Source organism: Gadus chalcogrammus, chromosome 4 (assembly GCF_026213295.1).
Source record: "Gadus chalcogrammus isolate NIFS_2021 chromosome 4, NIFS_Gcha_1.0, whole genome shotgun sequence".
NCBI classification, from domain to species: domain Eukaryota; kingdom Metazoa; phylum Chordata; class Actinopteri; order Gadiformes; family Gadidae; genus Gadus; species Gadus chalcogrammus.
Window position 1 is genome coordinate 20,342,086 of NC_079415.1, and position 22,790 is coordinate 20,364,875.

A 22,790-nucleotide genomic window follows, 5' to 3' on the forward strand; every position below is an offset into this window, starting at 1 on the left:
CAGCCCTAGGCTGTTGGCTTGGAGTCAGATCAGTTCTGGGTCCCCTGCTCCGTCTCAGTGTGGGCCCTCCTCTCCACAGGCCAACCCATCCTGGTCCCAGACGACAGCGTGACCATGCACGGTGCCCCGGGCCCCGCGTCCACCACGGGACGGGGCCAACAGCCACTTAGGCACCCCCCCGCCCAGCCCATCCACCTGGTGACCCAGCAACAGCCGCCAATTCAGCTGCACACCCAGGTTGGTTGTTCTTTTCTTTTCTTCTTCTTGGCAACTTCTAGTTTTCCACCCGGCATCGCCGGGCATGGTCGGGTTCGAGGTGGAACGGAGTTCTGAGAGTGAGTGATAAATCGCACGACGAGTTGACGTAGCAGTGTTTCCCATACATAGACCAATTCATTTAGCTGTTATGGCCGAAAACTGATATTTACAGATACTGATATGTTTTTTAAAAAAACATATTATTTTCTTCCATTATTTTCAGAACGTATTTAACTCCCAAATTACAAGGTTACAGGGCTACCAATAAAACGTAAGTCACCAACCTTTACCAACCAACCTATACTCTAGGGTCTATAGCAGAGGTCTTCAACAGGGGGTCTGAGAGGTACTGCAGGGGGGTTGCGAAAGTTTGGGTTGATTAGACTTTTTCTTTATATTACCCCCGCAATTTTTTACACAAATTGAAATGTCTTTAAATACACATTAACATATCCAACACACTAGCCGCGTTTACATGGACACTTTTGATCCGATTTCTAATCGGAATAGCTCTATTCCTATCATGCGATCCGAATGTATTATATCTATGGCATTTTGGTCTCTCGCGCACACCTGACACATCTGGACTGGCTGCGAAATTTTTATGCATTTGATTTTAATGAAAGCCCAGCAGGAGAGAGCTTTTCTCTGCCTGCTCCTTCAATTAAGAAGGACAGCACAGCGATGTCAGTTTGTTGTCCGGTCTTTATATCTACCCCCTCCTCCGCAAACAATACGTATTATGATGAGAGTGTGCAGCGAAGACTGTTGGGAGAGAGAGAGTGCTGTTATGTAAGGGATAATGTACAGAACGCCGGTCATTATCGGGAAAATAAGCAATCAGCAGAGAAATAGTCCCCCAAAGACGTTGACGTCGCTTAGCAACCGGACACGCTGGGGTTGATAAGTTACCGGACTACTCGCAGAGTGCTAAGAAAGACACTAACAAACATCACTAATTTTTAGTACACCTGCCCAAAATGATTGTTTACTCAGAAAAGATAATGTTAGTTATGAACTGAAGTTATTGATATTGAACATCCCGCATGCCTAAGTCAGCATAGATAACGTTGGTAACGCAGCAAATAATTATATTTATATGAAATGCAGTTATAGTTGAGATAGGCTACGGTATAAGACTGGGTACCCCCAGCCCGGCGATTTGAATTCGCTCTGCAGCAGGGATGGAGAGCAATACATTTCTTTCTGTTTCCGATCCGCTTTTACTGGAGCCAATCACCAAGCTGGCTTTTCCCCCTAGCGCGCTATTGACTGGTTTAACACAATGACGACAGAGAAGCGACTGTTGCGATCGTTGGTCGGATTGGTTGAAGGACTATTATTATTTTTATTATTATATTTATATTGTTACATCATACTATTGATTTTGTTTTGCCCAAAATGTTAGAGACAAGCACCACCCTGTCTGGGCTCCTCCTCCCCCCCCCCCCCTGTCAGGACTCGTCGTCCTCTGCCCCCCCCCCCCCCCCCCCCCCCCCCCACTCCAGCCCTGGCACCACACATTGCTTTCTCTCTGGCATCAGTAATTACCCTAGTTGCATTTATCTAGATTGAGGGTATATTTAGGGGGAGTGGTGGCATCCAAAGAGGGCAACCATTGGCCCTCATATGTGGATCATGCATTCACTTAGCCTGGTTTCTGACCTGGACCCCCAGTCCAGATGGTTTCCCAGTCCAGATAGGTTCCTAGTCCAGAGGGGTTCCTAGTCAGGATGTGTTCCTAGTCCAGATGGTTCCTAGTCCAGATGGGTTCCCAGTCAAGATTGATTCCTATTCCAGATGGGTTCCTAGTCCAGATGTGTTCCCAGTCCACATGGTTCCTAGTCCAGATGGGTTCCTAGTCCAGATATGGGCTTCTCCCGCCCATGGAGTCCATTGATACTGTTCCTGTTCTGATGAATCCAGAGGATGGGGGTTGAGTTATCCATGAGTGAAAACCAGAATTAGTCATTTCAAGACTCAGAGATCACTTAAATTGACTCGGGGTCTTTCAGATGCAGATTTCTTCCTTTGGATTTCAGACTTTGTCAGAATAACTGGTATTTATTGGTTCATATTATCGGGTTTGTTAGATCAAAGCAATGCCAAACTTAACATAGCCATCGGGGTGAACCGGTAGTACTGTAATATGGTACCTGGGATACCTTATTTTTTTCAGTCTCCATTAGATCATCTGAACCCTATATTAATTACAAATGATTGTCTTCTCATCTAGGAATTATGTTATCGCTAGTTAGTGAACTTGCACTCGCTGACATACTCGTACTCATTGCCACTTGTAAGCCTCTCATTCTTTTGCCTGTTCATTACTAGTTAGCCTAGCATTCGGTTGCGTATTTGTAATTTGTTTGCATATTTATCACTTGTTTTCATATGGGGCATTCTTTAGTGTACCTAATTCATTGTCGTGGAATGAGTGTCCTGTCTCTAAGAGAGCGTCAATGTCCCTGTGTCCAGGCCGACGCCCTCAGCGCACACTTCGGTCACATGATCCTCACGATGCGTCAACCTCCTGAAGGTGGTGGTGTGGTCGGCATGGTCCAGTCTCCCCAGGACTCCCACCACTGTCAGCCCCCTCTCCCCTACCACCTCTACCATCAAGCCCAGCATCCCCACAGCCTCAGCAACACCAGCCATCCGCTGGCCAGCTATCTGGTGGCCGGGGCCCTCCCAGGGGCCCCCCCATCGCCAACCCAGAACGCTGCCTCCCTCTACCACCACCACCAGCAGCACCACCAGCAGCCCTACCCTTGCCCCAGCACACCAGGGCCTGGGGGGTTCCAGGCGGTGATGAGCCAGTCTGTCCTCCAGCAGCACTCCTACATCCAGCCCCCGGTCCAACAGGTAGGATCCTCCCTCCGACGGGCTTTGGACCTGGTCACATGGCTCTGTAAACGGGCACTCAACCCTCTGCCCTCTGCCTAGAGATGTTTGGCTCCTGGGTTATAGTTAGCTGGCACTATTCTTTCACCTTGGCGTTATAGCTCTACCACTGGGTCAGGCCCTCATATGTGGATCATGCATTCACTTAGCCTATGGTTCAACACAAATGGTTCAACCTGTGTAATCTAAAGTTTATGTTAAGTCAATTTAACCTGTATTATATATAGTCTATGGTAAGTCGGTTGAACCTGTGTTATATATAGTTTATGATAAGTCAGTTTAAACTGTATTTTAACCTTTATTTTTGGTGTTGCCCCTTGCAGGTGAACTCTTACTACTGCGCCTCAACGCACTACGCCCAGCCGACCAATCAGCAGCAGCCATACCAAGCACCCCCCAACACCCCCCTCACCGCCTACAGCTGCCCCCAGCACCAAGGTAAACACACACGGGCATGCCCGCAAACACTTTTACATTTTGAGTGTAAAGCTCTTTTTTATGGTGTCATTAGATCAGTTCTGATTTGTTCCTTGGACCTCCTCCTTACACAATGTTTTCATGATCAACAGACCCCCCTCCCCCCACTAGCTTCAGTCAAAAGACCCGATATCTGTGCAGATGATTATTTATTTATTTTTTCATTTGTTTTATTCATCAAATATCTCCCCTGGCTGTCAGCCGTCTTATTATTCGGTTTCTATTCAGCTTTTTTTTGTTCAGTCCTTGTATTTTTTACCCCCTTTGAGAATGTCAATAGTTTGGCTCCTGCTTGACGTCTCCCTATTCCAAATCTATTTCCTTGCTCCCTGCAAGAAAATATATATATATATTTTTTTTTGGATTATTGTTTTTTTTTTCTTTCTCTCTTGCCCTACGCTCTCTCTCGCTCTCTCTCTTTCTCGCTCTCTCTCTTTCTCTCTCTCTCGCACTCTCTTGCTCTCTCTCTCTCCCTCCTTGTCTCATTCACAACCTCCTGTGATGCTGCGGCACAATTTTTCTGCACACCTTCTTCCTCCCGGACCCCTTGCTGTGAAAGACCAGCGAGAATTACAGCCACGGCCTCCTTCCCTCAACACCCAATCCACATTATCTCGTCATTATCTCTCACACACACACACACACACACACACACACACACACACACACACACACACACACACACACATACACGCACATGTTCCTCAGTCCACCAAAGTTTCACAATTAGTGGAAAATCTGAAGATGTATACGTTTTTGGATTGTATGCTTTGTTTTTCTCTGCCTCACTTGTACGTCGCACCATGACAACAAATCGCCGATCTGTCCCGCAAACGCAGCCAACTGGTGTGGAACTGGATGGAAGCTTGCTTGAGAACAGGATCGACGTGGGGAGCGGGATACGGGGCCGGAACACTGCCTGAGAGGTCCGTAACGATTCTCACAGTGAACCGGTCTCTTTTCCCGCCCCCTGCTGCTCAGCGACAACACAACACACTGGGAACGTCCATATATGGAGATCTCTGCACTTGGCAGTGAACCCAAACCATTTATTGCCGTTTTAAACGTGGTTATATGCAGGGGTGAACATAACTTTTTTTAGTGAGTTACTGAGGTGTGTACCGGGAGATGGTGTTTGGTACGCACCCCAAACATAGCCCCACATGTAATATCGGATCTTATGAATCTTACCCAAAAGACATTCCATTTTCTATACACATCTTCTTAAGCACAGCAGTGTTTTTTGCTCCACCTTTTTTTATAAAACTGCAGCAGCTTGACCACGGAGCGTTTGAATATCTCACAGTAAGGAACGTTGCAATCAGCTGATTCTGCGCAGTTCTCCAGTGTATCCGCGTTGCACAGCGCACATGAGCACATTTCAGTGCGCTTATCATTCGTTTCGAGCCACGGCACATCTTAAGGCGGCTGCATGCTTCAGCGTTGGTGTTACGTTGTTGCGCAAAATTTACTCAAAGCAATTCATGCTCCCTTTTAGGTTGCGCGTGTTGCCAAGCAATTCACCGCCAGAACAGTAGGTGGAGTAATATGTGGAGTAAAGTTTTTCGTTGAAGACGACCTCGAGAATGACGTCTTTGTCTGTGGGAGTCGTTGGTTTGTTTATGTGCCAGATCGTGTTCTCCCCATACACAGTGAATGATGGCAACAGACAGAGGAACAGGGGTGATGAAGTTGTTGATCATTGGGGTTGTATAAATGTGCATATCTCTCTACATTTTAAAACGACATAATGTGTTGGCAGCAAAGTTAACTTCACTTCACGTTAATGCTTTTGAGCCTGCCGGGTGATACTCCAGACAGGAAGTAGTAACCAGACCAGCAGACCAATCACAGCCTTGCAGGCTGCGCGGCTCGCGTAAAAGCTTACGTAAAAAATGACGCAAGTCTAGAAAAATCGCCCCACGCATGAAAGACGTGAGAAGTCGCGCAAGGGGTGCGCAAGGGCGCGCAAGGGCCTCTTCCGCTTGCGCTTACGCTTACGTAACTGAGCATAAATCGGCCTTTACCTTGGCGCCACTTTTTGTGAAAAATATTTTCCTTTTCTTTGCAGGTGGCGAACACCAAAGTATCAGCTCAATGTATTTTGTTTTTTAATTTCTTTTCTTTTCTTTTTAGATTATGGGCGTGCATGCGTTCTTGCGTATCATGTATGTCTTATATGATCATCAACATAGTAATTTATGTCATTTGGTCACGGTAACTAAAATAAGACAAATTTTAAACATTTGTGAATTCTCTCCGAACAACAGAGCTATTAATTTCGTTACGTCAAACTGGCTTCACACTTTGTTTCCGAGAGAGGGTTAATCCTCTCGGACTCTTGTAGTGTACCACCACAGCGTGTGGTGCGTTTCATATCGAACATGGCTCTTTTATATCGCTCCGACACAACGGCGGGGTTTCCCGGGTCACTTTGGGTTGTAGCCAAGGGAATAACACGCCTACCTTTTCCTCTCTGAGCCCAAAGAGCTTTTTCTGTTAATTTTTGTTTGAATTCGAGCAGAAATCGGTTTTCACTTACACGTCCTCATGATAAAACGTACACATTCCATGACCCATTTACGACGGCCATCTAAAGTCCTGTCCTCTACAACCAGCACGCTGCGGTCTGATGTCAGTGCGGGCATTCAGACCGCGGAGAGAAGGCTCAGTGTCGAGCGTAGCCCTTAACCAAATTGCGCTGGGTGTGCCAAAAGAGGGGACAAGATTGGCGTCCCCCACGTGCGAGAGCGCGGCAGCAGGAGTGGGGCGTGGTGGCGGGCGCGTTCGATTCCGCACTCATTTCACGCTTGGTTTGCTGCTCAAGGTAGAGGGCGGGCGGCCGTAAAAATAGACCGCCCACACGGACAGCATTGGTGGTGTTGGTGTGGGCTCTCCTCTTTCTCGTTCTCTCTCTCTCCTTCCTTCCTTCTCTCTTTCTGTCTCTCTCTCCTCCCTTGCCTCGCTCTCTCTCTTGTTCTCTCGTCCTCTTTCTCTCCTTCCTTCTCTCTGTCTATCTCCTTCCTTTCCTCTCTCTCTCTCTCTCTCTCTCTCTCTCTCTCTCTTCCACCAACCACCCCCCCCCCCCCCCCCCCCCCCCCCCCCTCCCCGGGCTTTGCTTATGCTCGACCACCTTCACATTACGAAAACTGTCCAGCTCTACCGGTGCATGGTCCATGCGTCTTGTTTCGCGAGGGACCGTTTTTTTGTGTTTCTGTTTCACTCTCACCTTCATCTCTCTGTCACCTTGACTCCCGGGCGTCGCTCTCCGTTTGGCCGGGGAAGGAATGGGGGTCGAATCATCTTTTTCCTTTTTGGGATTTATTTTCTGGACGATCATTGCAAACTTCGTTTTTGTTTGAACTACCGGCCTGTCAGAATAACTAGCTGCCGTTTATCTCAGTGCTAAAGGACTCTCTCTCTCTCTCTCTCTCTCTCTCTCTCTCTCTCTCTCTCTCTCTCTCTCTCTCTCTCTCTCTCTCTCTCTCTCTCTCTCTCTCTCTCTCTCTCTCTCTCTCTCTCTCTCTCTCTCTCTCTCTCTCTCTCTCTCTCTCTCTCTCTCTCTCTCTCTCTGCTCTAATGATAGTCATTGAGTCATTGTCCCCTTTCACCGTGGCGTTTAGACCGTTTTTCTCCAGGTCACAGCCATAAAATAAATGGCTTTGACTTGCTCGATCGTCCCCGACACTTGCGTTCCCATCGTGACGGACACGGCGTTCCTCTCACTGCTTCCCAAACTCTCCACTCTTCTTACTTTATCCCCTACTCTCACTTCCTTTGTAGTCATGTGAAAGCCTATTACTTTCAGGGCGATTAGCAGACGCTTTTATCCTAAGTGACTTAAGTACAGTTGTCACAAGAAAAATTATTAAACGACTATCACACTTCAACAGGGCTTTTCACAGGGCTGCATCTGTTTAACTCAAGCTTTGTACTCAACACTAGTAATTTATCCTTTTGCTGGGCCCTCTACAAATGGATAAATACTACAACATGTTTTATGCTAACAATCTCCCGTTAAGCTAATTCCACATCATTAAAAGCTCAGTAGTTTACCAAAGAATGTTAACGTCTCCCTTATTTTCCTCCTGCTAAGCTAGTTAACAAATACTAACGTCACCCTTATTATCCTCTTGCTAAGCTATTTAACAAAGGCTAACGTCTCCCTTATTATCATCAAGCTTAGCTAGTTAACAAATGCTAATGTCTCCCCTATTCTCCTCCTGCCTAGCCCGCTACACCATCAGAAATGTTTGCTTAGATGCTAACATGCTAAAATCTCCCTGTTACATAATAATAAAAGCTAACACGTCTGTTAAAAACTCTTTAGCCTTTCCTAACCACGGACAGACTCCTGGGCCGGCTCCGGGTCCATTTTCACGCCTTCTTTGTTGTGTTCCCCCCGTGCAGCTTACAACACCTCCGCCAGTCTGCCCAGCGCAGCCCCCGGGTACCAGTCTGCCACCGCCGCCGGCCTGCAGCCAATCAGCAGCCAGCAGAGCAGCGTGGAGAACCAGATGCAGGGTGTGATGGTCCACTACCCCGCCATGCCGACCTATCAGGTAATGCGTGGGGGAGGGGCTTGTTCTGGTTATGAAACCTGGAGCAACATGTGTATGTCTATTACTGATGCTAACTCAAACGCAAGTTGTGAATCAGGAGGATTTCTGTCCTTCTGTCCTTCTCCCCCTGTGTCTGGGTCTGTTTTTATCTCTGTCCCACTGTCTGTCTCTGTCTTTCAGTCTGTCTCTGTTCATATTCTTGTTTGCTCTCTCTATTACATTCAACTCAAAATAGATTTATTGGCCTGAAAGTACACATTTACTTAGCCCAAGCTGTTTAAAAATGCTCTGTCTGCTTCAGTGAGTCTGTCTCTGATTATCTCTGGCCGTCTGACTTTCTGTCTGTCTCTATTTATCTCTTTCTTTCTTATTCTAACTTATTTTAGTGTTGACATGACATTTTATCTAAAAGTCATCAAATCAACAGTACATTTGGAGAAGTGTGATATAATATATATATATAAATATGACGAGATTACAGCATCCTTTATCTGCACTTTAACTGTTAAATCAAATGCAAGTCAATGGTTGTCAACTCTTCATCTATGAAGTCAAGTCGGGTATTGATAAAACAATGATACCACTGTCTGTGATGTAATAATATCTACTGGAAACCAGGACAAAGCACGGATAAATTGAATTACGTTGATTGATCATATTAGTCCTATTAATTCCGAACCATCTGTTCACACTCAGTACAATTATCCAGTTGGCTGGTTTGGAGCTCTTGTGCATTTATTCATTTACATAAATTACACTCCAATACAATGAGAGCTGTCAGTGTACATCTCCGTTGAGGACGTTTCTCTACACAGCCTTCTGGAAACCTGTTGAACCTCAACGAATCTGACAAATCGTTGTTCTCTCCTTCCAACAGGGCTTGTTTTCCCCAAATAAAAGGCCAGTGACCACACAATGCATTGTTATAATATTGCCTAACAGTCACACATTCACAAACCGACTTTGTTGTCAGACCCACAGGGTGACAGCCAGCTCGTCAGGAGCAGTTAGGGTGAGGTGTCTTGCTCAGGGACACCTTGAAACTCAGCTAAGTGGAGCAGGGGATCGAACTAGCAACCATCCGGTTACCAGTCAACCCGCTCTGCCTCCTGAGCTACATGCCGCCAGATAGCATTTGACTTTAACTTTCATTTTCAATAAAACCGGAACCCAGGATTATAAGGAGACGTATGTCTGTCTACTGAGCATAGATGGGAGCCATGTCACCAAGCCCCTCTCCCCCCAGCAGATGCCCATGTCGCACGCCCCCCAGGCTGTCCCCCAGCACTCCTATGGCCCTCAGCAGCAGCCGCTGATGATTTCCTGTCAGCTGACCCAGGGGGGTGTGGCCATGCAGCCCTGCTATGGGCTCCTCCCACCTGGCCAGCAACACACCACCATGAGGTAGGAACAGCTGCCTGTCAATCACAGGCAAAGGGGATGGGGAACATACTGTTATACATTAACAAGAAATTACTTCTTAATGTACAAAACTTTGTTTGGTCCAGCTGGTCTTCTGCTTTTTTTCTGCTTTTAGCTTTTAAAATATAAAAATAATACATTGGGGTACCAATGTATTCAATGGGGAGGCTTTAAAAAGTATTAAATGAAACAAATTCAATTCAAGGCCTTTAAAGGCATTCTTCTTAGTCTTAAATGTCATATGCAAAGGTCTGTTTTTTGAGGCTGTCATAAGATAAATCATAACCCACAAACCTATAAATGTCAGTGTTCTGTATTTAATGACCGATATTTATATTTCTCCAGCAGCATGCTGTGTTGAACACTGGGCCGCACACTGTAGTGGTCAACTGACAGAATAAAAAAATTAAGATATTATAAAACAATTCCAACAGTTTGAGGACCTCTATCATTTACCTGTTGCCGATGGGCTATCAAACTGCGTTCTAGGTGGTATTCAAAAGTCTTGAATCTAACTGGTTCAAATCTGTAGATTTAAACATTACGTTTTACATTTTAAATCTATGATTTATTCTACTTTGTCACCAAATTTCAGCGTTGATCAGTAAATATTATTTATTTCCAAACCCAGGTGTTGTTTTGTATTCCATGTAGTTAAAGTTGCCACATAGCTTTGTGCCTATCCCTATTTTATTAGATTAAATTCATTGTTAATATAGGGTGTGTGTGTGTGTGTGTGTGTGTGTGTGTGTGTGTGTGTGTGTGTGTGTGTGTGTGTGTGTGTGTGTGTGTGTGTGTGTGTGTGTGTGTGTGTCAGCTCCACAGTGAGTTTCCTGCCTGTCCAGGTGGTGGAGCCGTTGCAGTACCAGCCCCCTCCCACCACCAGCCTCCCCCAACACTGCACAGGTACACCCCCCCCCCCCCCAACTAACAGACCCTCCGCATCACTGTTTATATTCTCCAAACTTTGCACACTCTTCATTATCTCTATATATATATGCATAATATTTATGCATATATTTACCAAGAGTACTTTATATTCATGCGCTTTTGAAGAATGAGTTATAGTCCAGAATTCATGGGATTGTTATTATTAGCATAATGAAAGGGAGAAAGGGAGGGGGTGATATGGTAAGAGAGACAAAACAAAAAAAGAATCCTCTCGGTTATTCGCTAATGAGGTCGGACGAAATTCTCAAGCGAGGGCGATTAATCCGTCGCTGTCGCCTGTCAATATATTTTAATTGGCTTTGCCAGCGCCATGGCAACGGGTTCATTCAAAGCCAGGGGTTCCAGGGGAGACGTTGTACCTGCCGTGCGTCAGGCAGGCCTGATTCAAGAACCACCCAAAGTGTCTGGAGTGCACCCCCCCTCTAACGCTGGCTAATTAGATTATAAATTACAAATAACAATACCAATTATACTGCTCAGTGGAACCGGATTGATAACGCAGGAGGACATATGCAATTATGAAGAAAGTGTTACAAAACAAAACTCATTATTGTGGACTTCCTGGTTGCCTGAGTCGGAGTGAAAACCAAATATCCGCTCCTCGTTCAGTGTCAAGAAAGGCCATTTCGTTTTTAAAACAAATTAAAGAAAAACACAAAGGTTTGGACTTCTAGTCGGCAGGTGTGGATGTGTTTACCTGAAAAAGTCCCCTGATGCTAAATATATGCCACATAAAACTTCCCAGCGTTTAACCTGTTGTGACCTGTTCTGGGCCGACAGGCGTCTATCCAGGGCCTCCCGGGGACACCGGGATGGTGGTAATGCAGCTGCCAGCTCAACCCCCACCGTACCAGCCCCCGCCACGGGCCCCCTCCCCCTACCAGAGGAAACCGCCCGGCTACAAGCTCCACGGCGTCGACCAACAGCTCCCCCGCAGGTCCTCTGAGGGACTGCAGCCACCGGACAACCCCCAGGTACGGGCCCGGTTCTCAGCATATCAGACATTTCCGTTGCTCAGCCTATCAGACGCAATCCTCCATGTGGAGGAGAGTCAGGGTGGATGGGGTATGATATTGATATGGTGGGATGAGGCTAGATATTGGCAGGATCTTTTATTATTATTATTATTATTTTAATTTTTTTTATTATTAATTGGGATCATTCTGAATCAGTGCCTGAGTAGTCTGGGACCCAGCCGTCCTACTGTAATATATCAGAAATATAAAGTATCAGAACTTTAATATATCAGCACTCTAATGTTTCAGAACTATAATATAAAAGAACTATAATATATCAGTTCTCTAATGTTTCAGAACTACAGTATACTATATCAGCACTCTAATGTATCAGAACTATAATGTATCAGAACTATAATGTATCAGAACTCTAATGTATCAGAATATTATCACGTGCGAACATGAATGCAGTTTTTTTGTCATACCACTTGAATGCCACTAAGCAGCATTGGACTGGCTCGCTGCTGAAATTAACAGGCGCTTTCCCTTGTGTGTGCGTCTGCTTCCAGAGTAGTGTCCGACTGGGCAGTCGAACCTGGACTCTGTCTGCGTTGCTAGGCCACCCGGGGGCCATCCAGGGGCCCCACTTGGCCCTTCCTACTATGCCTTTCAAGGCCCACCTCCACCCCCAGCACCTCCCTCACCAGCACCCCCTCCCTACAGCCTTCTACCCCGGTGGACAAGGTGAGCTTTAACACACACAAACATCACAAACATGTTCCCTCCACCCGCTTTGAGCTCGCTAGCAATGCTACTAGCAAGTGATGCTACTAGCTAGCTCCTTAGCATCATTCAGTCCTTAGACCTACCCATTATACAAAGTCAAACAGCGATGCTACTAATAAAGATGCTACTATCTAGCGGTCCTACTAGCTAGCTCTTCCCAGTGTGTTGCCAAGTTAGCAAGCATTAGCAAATTTCTGTCCTTTGAATCGCACAATGCATGCTGATGGTTTACACTAAAATTGCTACTAGCTAGCTCTTCATCTTCGTCTTGTGGCATTAGCAACTCAGCTTGGCATTGTTGGCGTTCTCAACAACAGCGAGGTGAGAGTCCAACAGTCTGAAGCACACGCGCCAAATTTCCACGATGTGGTCCGTGCGTGTTTCTCTCTGCAGGTGAAGCCTGTTGCTCTCTAGTGGCGATGCCTCTACACAACAAGCCCTTGCTCCAACCCCCCCTACTCCACATAGCCCCTGTGGGTACCATCCATCAGGTACCAGAAACGTTCTAATCCACTCCCAGAATAATCTCATAAAATGTCAAGCCCCCTCCGACATACACACCTCATCTAATTAAACATAACTCTGCAGAGCCAATCAAAGCAGTCATGATGATTTAATTAGTCTCGTCATTGTTTTGTTTTTCTTCCAGAAGGGACGCCATCCCCACCACCGCCACCCCACCTCCCCCGAGGGCCCCTGGGGGCTTGGCAGAGGACGCCTGCTGGAAAGGTTCTCCTCTCTGCGGATCTCAGCGTAGGTCGACGGAGCAACATCCCACACACGGTGTTAACTGCTAACTTTTCAAAGTAAAGGTCCCTTCAGCAATAAACGAAAATGTAGGTTGTGCCTCAATTTTGCAGTCGTGAAACAGAAAGGGGCTTCCAGAGAGGTTCTCCATTCCAGCTTCAAAATAAAAATTCTACCACCGTTTTGTGGTAGGACTTTTATTTTTAAGCTGGAATGTAGAGCCTCTTGATTTAAGAGCGAGCGACCTTAAAGGTCCCATGGCATGCTACTTTATGGATGCTTTAATATAGATATTAGTAGGTCCCAAACACAGTATTTGAAGACATTCCCAAAATTCAGCCGTGGTGCAGAATTACAGCCACTACGAGCCAGTCGCACATTGAGCTTTCTCCAAATGCGCCGTTTCGGTGTCTATAGCTTTAATGAGCAACTTAATGTGCAGCCACGGTACCATGCGCTCTGTTTACAGTGGATGTATCGCAATGGCGAGGCGCACACAGCCTTTAGCCGTGTTCTGTAAATATTCTAGAACACAAGGGAGTCCTGGAGCTCTATATCTAAATAATATCATATTATACATAGATATATATATCATATAATATATATTATCACGGCCAAAAGCTGTGGGAGCCTTCAGACGATATTATGAATCTCAAACGGCCGCGTCAGATACTCCGACGTCTCTGGTTCTTCCACGTCCACTTCAATCTGAAGTAGACCAAACCACAACATGGAGGAGAAAGGGATTGTTGCCCGCATTTGTTGATCGCGGTTGTCTCCCGCCGGAGCCTCGCTGCCGAGGGACCACCCCATCGTCAGCGCTTAGGCACCACCTCTTCCTGCAGCGCCGAGGCGGTGGTCCCTCGGCAGCGGGAAGCGGGGCTCAAGCGGGATACATTCGCAGCCAACAATCCCTTTCTCCTCCATGTCGTGGTTCATGTACTTCAAGGAGTCAAAGCCAAAGTTCCTTTCCCCCAATTCATTCTCAACCATGGCTGAGATAAACCCTACTACAATTCTCGTTGTGGAAATAACAGACGATTTGTTATCCAAATAACAAGGAAGTGTACAACACTTGCGTTACAGTCCTGGAGCTCTATATCTAAATAATATCATATAATACATGGATATCTATATCATATAATACATATTATCACAGCCAAAAGCTGTGTGCGCCTCAAGACGATATTATGAATCACAAATGACTTTGTCGGGTTCTCCGACGTCTCTGGTTCTTCCACTTCCACATCAATCTGAAGTAGACTAAACCGCTCGCTGCCTGCTGCCTGCTGCCCGCTGCTGGGCGGTGGTGCTTTGCGGCGGTGGTGCCTCGCGGCAACCTGTGGCAGGCAGCATGTCGCAGGCAGCATGTCGCAGGCAGCATGTCGCAGTTCATGTACTTCAGGGAATCAAAGCCAAAGTTCCTTTACCCCAATTCCTTCTCAACAAAGGCTGAGATAACCCCATCTACAGTCTTGTTGTGGAAATACACGAGACGTCAAAGAACACCAACAGCAAACACTTGCGTTACAGTGTGTGTAATCACACACACACACACACATGTGGCGCTTGCACGGTCGTGTCTCATTGGCGGGCCAAATTCCCTGGGCGGGCAAGGCAGAGAAAGGGGAGGAGCTTAGATCCTTTATGACGACATATGGGACCACATTCCAAATCAGCTCGCTTGAGCCTCCTTTTTTTCAAAGGCGAGCAGAACACCTAGTGCTTGTTTTACACCGAACGCAAGTTTTAGCCTCTGGGGGACCATAGGCAGGCTAGAGGAACTCATATTTACGTTAGAAAACCTCATAAAGTGAGATTTTCATGCCATGGGACCTGTAATATAAATACAATATATTATAATATATAATATAATAATGTAATGCATATATATAATAAAATATATAACATGATATCAATATAATATTTAATATAATTAATAACATTATATAATATAGCTGCGAGCAGCAATTTGGGTGTCGGGCAGAAGGAGACTCGATAAACTAATTCTGCCGGACGGACGTAATCGGCTGGGTGGCTACATGACGACCGTCTTGGTAATCGGTAATAACGACAACTGGTGGAATGAACTAGAGCAGTGGTTTTCAAACTGTGGGGCGCGACGTGAGAAAAAAATAAACCCGAAGAAAACCCTGAAAGACGATGATTCAAATCATCAGTCGTACTTCAACTGTAGAAGTAACATAACTAAATCAATTTTCAACCGTTTATCTTCGTGCAAACCATTTAACAAATCTACACACTTGTATCTTCAATAATATCGAAACAGAATTTCGATATCATTTAAAATGTCTTCAGAATCACAGTTTTAGTTTCATACTGCTTCGTTTTCAGCTGTTTTCATTGAAGACGTCAGCCCATTCTGATACACCTACTTCTAGACATCGTAACTCATTCCTTTTTCAACCGTTTACCATCGTTCAAACCATTAAACAAATCTACACACTTGTATCTTCAATACTATCTAAACGGAATTTTGATAGCATTTATACTTTTTTCAGAATCACAGTTTTAGTTTCAAACCGGCGTCGTTTTCAGTTGGTTATAATAATTGAGGTCACCATAGCAACGCCGGTAAACAAACCCCGCCGAATAGTCGAATCTCCGGACTGAAAAGGCAGATCTGATTTGACTCAGAAAATTCTGAGTCGGGGACCCTGAATGAATCTGTAAACTGGCAGTTTACACAGATTAAGATGTTCAAATGTATTTAAAAAAGGTTAAGCTAAAACATGCTTAGATAAAGTTGTTACATTTTGTTGTTTAAAAACGCAAAAAGATGTAATGTTTCAGAAATATGTTTAAAAAATATGTTAAATTTGTTTCAAATGTTTCAAAAATATGTTCCAAATGTTTTAAAATTATGATCGGAGATGTTTGAAATGTGTAAAATAATTAAAATAGCTTTCAAAACACAGGTATTTAGAAAAAAAAATTGGGGGGGGGGGGGCTCAGCTGAATTTTTTTCTCTGAGGGGGGGCTCACTCTCACTTTGAAAACCCCTGAACTAGAGCATTATGCGAGTGCGCGTCAATGTTTACAAAATGGAAAAATTACCCAACCTAGTGGTAAAGGGCGCATTATCGTCTGCCTGACAACAAATGACACAAATACGTAGGGGTATTAGGAGCAATATCCCTAACGGAGACACAATGTTAACAAGCATCCGTTCTTTAGGTGGTTCATGAAGCATCTAATCCAGTAAGTATTGTAGTTTATATTGTAAGTGGGCAGAATGGTAAATGGCCAATTTCTGATGTTGCCATGGGAAATATTTTATTAGCTATATGGGGCGGTCTGACAGTATCACCAGAAATTAAAAATAAGTTTGAAATATACTCATGTGAAGAGAGAGGAGTTAAAACACGTCTTCATTAATTATAGCGCCCCCTAGAGGTCAATGGTCTATGTACCAAGTTTGGTTATGATATGTCAAAGGGCTGTGGAAATATTGGCTTACTCCCTGTTTGGCGACTTCGCGGTCGAATTGATTGGCTGTGGCGGCCAAACGGTTTTGAATTCAAGCATGGCCTGAAGATTATGGGTGCCAAGTTTCGAGATGTTTGGACAGAATTTGTGATAGGAGATGCATTTTGGAGGTTTTTGACATAAAACCAAGATGGCGGAAAATCCATCACGTCGCAAAACGACGACATAGGGTGCGTTGAACTCTTGTGAATATTGGATGAATGGGTCAGAAGTTAATGGGTCATAAGTTTGACCTGTTGGTGGAGCTACAACCTCAAACTGTACTGACCTACATCCCAGCTGAATCGATCAGATTCAGGTTTATGTTGTTTAAACCGTTTCCTCATCGAGTTGCATGTTTTGTTTTGAGTCACGCGGGCAAAGAAACAAACACACAAAGAGGTTTGAGGTTGGTTGGTAATCGATCAGTGTATTGATCCCTGACGGAGGGCTAAACACATCGTGGTGGCGCTCTGACTCTGGTGACCCGCAGTGCACCCAGTCTGCAGTGTGGCGCTTTTCTACATCTGATCATCAGAACCCAGGCAATGTTGCCAAGCTAGCAGATTAATTTCAATGATCACTGGGACACAACCACACCACACCACACCACACACACACAAACACACACACACACTAACAGTGTTTTCTCCATTTTGGGCCACAGTGAGATGTGGACGGTAGACAATCCATGAAGAATTGTCTGCGATGGCCACCCTGTACCCCCCTCATCCTGGTCAAGGTCGCAGAACCCCGCTCACCCAGGTCAAGGTCGCAGAACACCCCTTACCCTGGTCAAGGTCGCAGCACACCCCTCACCCTGGGTACATGGATTTTACATCTGGAAGTTTGGCGTTTTTGGTTCTTTTTTTCCTCTTTCTCGCGAGCGCGTGTGTGTGTGCGTGTGCGTGTGTCACCAACACCACGTCGTACCCCCCTCAGAAGGTTATTTTATTTTTCCTCTGAAATAAAACTGGTATATTTTTAGCTGTGGAAAAACAAGCACAGCTCTTATGAAGGGCACACTGACTTTCACCCAAACCGCCCCCAACGAGCTCCGTGTCCTCGACCGGCCGCTAAAGCTTCTCCATGTCGTTCCGACACAGATCAGGGGGAGGGGGCTTTTTGAGTTGGTGCTATGTTCAGTTATTTTTTGTTTTTTTTACGAAGGACAATCATAATGTGAAAGACATGTTTGAATTTGAACATTTTCAGTTGATTTCAAGAAGTGGCATTTTTTTCTTTTTTTTCATCTTTTATTTGCTTTCTTTCTTTCTTTAATTAATTTTGAAATGTAACGGCAGTTTTGTACTCGTCTCAGCCGCATAGTTTTGTGATATATCTTATCAGATCATTTTCGAAACACATCGTCAACTTTGTGTTGTCAAAAGGAAAGATTCAGAACAGTTTTGCCACTCGTCCAAACGTCAATTTACACTGAATAATACATGCTGCCACCTGAATCATTGAAAGTATTTTTTGCAGTGAAGGTTACATTTGCAGTGAAATACTGAAAGGGATATTGTTTATTATTGAGTTTTTACAATGAGTTCCTGAGATACAGCGGTATCTTATCGAATTATGTTTTGACGGGGTTTGTCTGTAAAAAGTCTGATATTTAAAAAAAGTTGTATTTCATTTGGCGGGAGGTGGAACGTCTATGAATGTCTGTCTTCAAGATGTTTTATTCATGTCTTGTTTTGAAACCAATAAACGTTTACATCCCTGGCTGCGTGTCGTTGGTTATTACAAGATTACCATATGTTGACCGTACCGCAGCATCGCTCGCTGTTGAGCGATGCTGCGGTCCATTGGCGTGGGGCCAAGGGTACCTGGCGGGAAGATGAAGGTGCTAGTTCAGGTTGTTGTTCATGTTAATTATGTTGCCTGGTAACAAGGTAAAGATTTATAGGTGATTAACATTGCTTGGACAAATGACCGTTTGTGTCTGTGTAGGTCCTGTGATCCAATGGCATTTATTTTTCCAGTACTTTTTCGAATAAATTCCAAATTTTGTGACCAAACAGCCAAAGCTGGTGTCGGCACATTTGTCAGCGATTGGGACACTAATGATATGGGATGATAATACATAAATAGATTCTATCTTCTATTCATTTGCTATTCTTTTTAACGCCGTAAGCGGAAGAATACTGTTGTGATTATCCTACTGTTCTGTTATGGCTGTAATAATATAACGTACAAACCAAATGTATTCCCATTTAAAAAATCTTCTGAATGGTATACTTTGGTTCCACCTAGTGGATCAGAAGGGACACTGCAGTATTGAACACCGTCTGTGGGAGTCTCTTCATCACCACATATACAGGTGCTTCTCAATAAATTAGAATATTGTTGAAATGTACTTATCTTCAATAATTCAAAATTCAGAATTTAATTAATTCATTATTACATAGATTAATTTCACCCAAAGGGAAATATTTAGTGCCTTTATTTGTATTTATCTTAATGATTATGGTTTAATGCTCAACATTTGAAAATCTTGAAATGATTTTCTTACTGGTTTTAGGGAATTTTTACATAATCAAGATTAATACAATTAACGCCTTGACATATTTTACTGTTGGTGAAATTTATCTATATAATATGAGTTTCACTTTTTAAATGTAATGATTGAAATTAACTTTTCCACAATATTTCAATTAATTGAGATGCACCTGTCAATTGCAAAGGAAATGTTTAGTTTTTTTTCAATCGCTTGAACACATTTTGAAAAACTTGGCTCATTGTGGCAAAACTCAACACACAAGCAAATAAGACAACACTGAGAAACATACCATTCACATCTACGTCAAATTTAAACTCTTCTATCGAAGCCTAACAATCCTTTGTCAAAATGTCACTCTGATGACAAAATGACACACACTTCATACGAATACACTTTCAGATCAGCAGCAGCACCCTAGTCTACTTTATATAAAACATTGCAGTCTTCCCTATTCACTGTTTTTATTCAATTCCGCAGAAGGCACATTTTCAGAACAATCAAATACTCAGTACTGTACATTGCAATAAGGTATTTTACAGCGCAGAACCAAAAATACACAACTGTACTGTAAATGTAACCAATAAACAGAATTGACTTAGGTTGTGATAGCAGTGTACTCTCGATTCAGATTTATTCAACAATTGCTGGACTGAAACGCGTCTTCTTCATCATAATGGAAATCGGCTACACCATATAGCAGTATATTTAAAGCACATGGAAATGCAATTATGTTTTAGTTAACCCTCAATTGGAACACGAAAATAAAATACAAAAATAACATATATTTCCCACTTTTCTCCAATATCATTAAAACAAATACTAATAATGCGAAAACCCTATTTGCAACTGTTGACAGACTGACCAACCCCCCAACACAAATTCCACCTGATCTCCATTCCACGCAGAAATGCAATGAAGTTGCAGCTTTTTATACTGATAAAATTGAAGGCATCAGACGCGCCATCAATATCTCCACTTCAAACAAAAATGTTGGACTACCACCCTGTTCAGGCAAAAGTAACGTGGCAGGGATGGCATGCTTTAATGTTATAGACTCTAAAACTCTTGTGGGAACTGTTACACAACTAAAGCCATCCACCTGTTGCCTTGATTCTTTACCTACCAACCTCTTTAAGAATGTTATAGACATATTGCAGATAGTTATCAACTCTCCAGTCAGGCAACTTCCCAAAAGCCTTGAAAACTGCAGTTATTAAACCCCTTTTTAAAAAAGCGGAGCCTAGATACCTCTATTATTAACGACTACAGACCAATATCAAATCATTGAGAAAGTTGTCCTCCAGCAACTTAATCACTTCCTGGCATCAACTGGTTGTTATGACACCTTCCAATCAGGATTTCGACCCCTGCACAGCACTGAGACCGCCCTCATTAAAGTTGTAAACGACATCCGCCTTAACACAGACTCTGGCAAAACCTCAATACTAATGCTACTAGACCTCAGTGCTGCATTTGACACTGTAGACCAGGCATCTCCAAACGGCGGACCGCGGTCCGGGTCCGGACCAAGTGACAGTCCTATCCGGACCCATGACCAATTTAAAATAATTTAAAAAATATATATATATTTTTTTTTTTTTTATGATTTCACTATACAAAGCATGACTATGTTAGTAAAATCATTTCTCACTGAAATACAAATTGAAAGGCAGAATAGTCTGTAGTACAGCAGGAAAACAGCAAAAAGCAATGATCTTCACAGAGCGAAGATCATGCACTCACCGAACTCCCCCCCTCCCTCCGTCTGTCAAGGCATAGCGTCACTCAAAAAAATAGCCAATCAAATTTTTTGTTTATCGGAAGAGCGATTTGGAATGAGAAAATGGCTTGCTTGAAAATAAGGAAAGTTGATCCCGAAAACAGACATTTTAAAGATGAATGGACTGACCAATACATGTTCATTCTTCCACAAGGCAGTACTAAACCTTTGTTGTGTCTTTTATGTGTTGAAACCGTGGCGCTGATAAAAAGCGGGAATATTAAGCGGCATTACGAATCCAAACACAGATCCTTCGAGGAAAAGTATCCCCAGAAGTCAGAAGTAAGAGCGTGGAAAATATCTGAGCTGAGAGCTCAGTATGAGAGGTCTATGCGTGTCTTCACACACTCATTTACAGGCCAGCAACTTGCAAATGAATGCTCACTTAAGATTGCATGGATTTTGGGGCAACATAAAACTTTCAGTGACACGACTGTTGTGAAGGAGTGCTTGAACGCCGCTGCAGAGACGTTACTTGAAGGTAACAAAGGGATGAATTGCGTGAAAAAATAAAGCAAATCCCAATGTGAGCTGCAACGACAGCCAGAAAATCCGAAATGTTATCAGATGACGCTTCATGTCACAGCTTGATGCGGCTGTTCAGAGTGCCCCATCCTTAGCCATTGATGAGTCTTCAGATGTAACGGATAATGCCCAGCTTTTGGTTTATGTGCGATTGTTTCATCAAGACAAGAAAGAGATCTGTGAGGACCTGTTGGGTCTAACACTACTTGAGACACACACAAGACGAGAAGATATTTATGAGGCTATTAAGGAGATGATGTTAAAGAGGGGGATTGATCTAACAAAGGTTGTCTCAGTCACTAGAAGGGGTAACTGTTTTGCTTACTTGAAATGTAGGCCTGGTGTACCTGTTTTGCTTACTTGAAATGTAGGCCTAATGCACTTTGTGTTTATTTGAAGTGTAGGCCTAGTGTTCCTGTTCTGCTTACTTGACATGTAGGCCTTATGCACTTTTTATGTTTACTTGAAATGCAGGCCTAATGTACCTGTTTTGTTTACTTGAAATGTTAATATGTGTTACTTTGTCTTACTAGTTTTTCATGGTTAAAAGTAAGCTATTTGGAAAATAAATACATCTGAAATTATAAGTTAATATGCCGTGTTAATTGTATTTGACAAAAGAAGGCTATTAGGACGTGTTAGGTTCGGACCTTTCTTGGAAGGAATTTTTAGTTACTGGACCTTGTTCAATTTTAATTGAAGACCCCTGCTGTAGACCATACAATACTATTGGATGGGTTAGAAAACTGGGTGGGGCTTTCAGGCACAGTCTCAAATTGGTTCAGATCCTACCAACAAAATAGGAACTACTTTGTTTCCATTGGCGACTTTGTATCAGAATCAACCAACGTGATGCGCCGGATGATCTTCATGTATTGGTGCGCTGCATTGCGTGGGGGCTCTTGGACAGTTGGGCAGGGGTCTATTCCATGTTCTCCAGCCGGATCAGGTCGGGCCCCTCTGGTGGTCCCTCGTCCAAACTCTCCGGTGTATACTCGATCCCCAGGTAAGCTTGGACGGCACCTGCTGCACCTGTAGCGCCCATCGCTCATTGGGCTCTCCATCCATCCTGTGAAGGGGTCATTAATGCCGGAGCTCTCTGCCAACTCTAATCTGAGGGACTGTAACCCTGCCAGCACCCTGGCCACTGACCCATCCGGTGCTGTGTTATTGGGGATAAAAGTACAACATGTCGTCTTTATCATCCCACACACCCCTCCTTGCTCTGCCAATAGCATATCTATATCTATATAGTCCCTTGACCTTATCCGTGGAAAAATTGACAAAACGTTGCTGATTATAGTATATATTATTTATCCAATCAACATTTTTGTTAATAGTGGACCACCAAAACAGGACTGATTCAAACCCTGCCGAAATCTGATTGCATCATCCTTGGGTAGTTGGTCGTCTCCGGGCGTGTCTGC

At 44.0% G+C, this 22,790-nt stretch overlaps 1 protein-coding gene and 1 long non-coding RNA gene across 2 annotated transcripts in view; both read left to right on the forward strand.

Annotated features, from left to right (window-relative positions):
- The window catches only part of LOC130380926 (R3H domain-containing protein 1-like), a 64,891-nt gene extending 52,606 nt beyond the window's left edge, over positions 1 to 12,285 (forward strand). The window contains exons 15-21 of the mRNA XM_056588356.1: positions 80 to 237; positions 2,737 to 3,123; positions 3,486 to 3,600; positions 8,050 to 8,201; positions 9,451 to 9,544; positions 11,355 to 11,548; positions 12,100 to 12,285. Of these exons, the coding sequence (XP_056444331.1) occupies positions 80 to 237; positions 2,737 to 3,123; positions 3,486 to 3,600; positions 8,050 to 8,201; positions 9,451 to 9,544; positions 11,355 to 11,548; positions 12,100 to 12,285 (1,286 nt within the window). The remainder of the gene's footprint in view (positions 1 to 79; positions 238 to 2,736; positions 3,124 to 3,485; positions 3,601 to 8,049; positions 8,202 to 9,450; positions 9,545 to 11,354; positions 11,549 to 12,099) is intronic.
- A 378-nt stretch (positions 12,286 to 12,663) lies between these two features.
- LOC130380694 (uncharacterized) lies at positions 12,664 to 18,988 on the forward strand. The gene is made up of 3 exons (XR_008895321.1): positions 12,664 to 12,807; positions 12,966 to 13,069; positions 17,220 to 18,988. It is a non-coding gene; the product is annotated as an uncharacterized LOC130380694 (long non-coding RNA).
- The last annotated feature ends 3,802 nt before the right edge of the window (positions 18,989 to 22,790 follow it).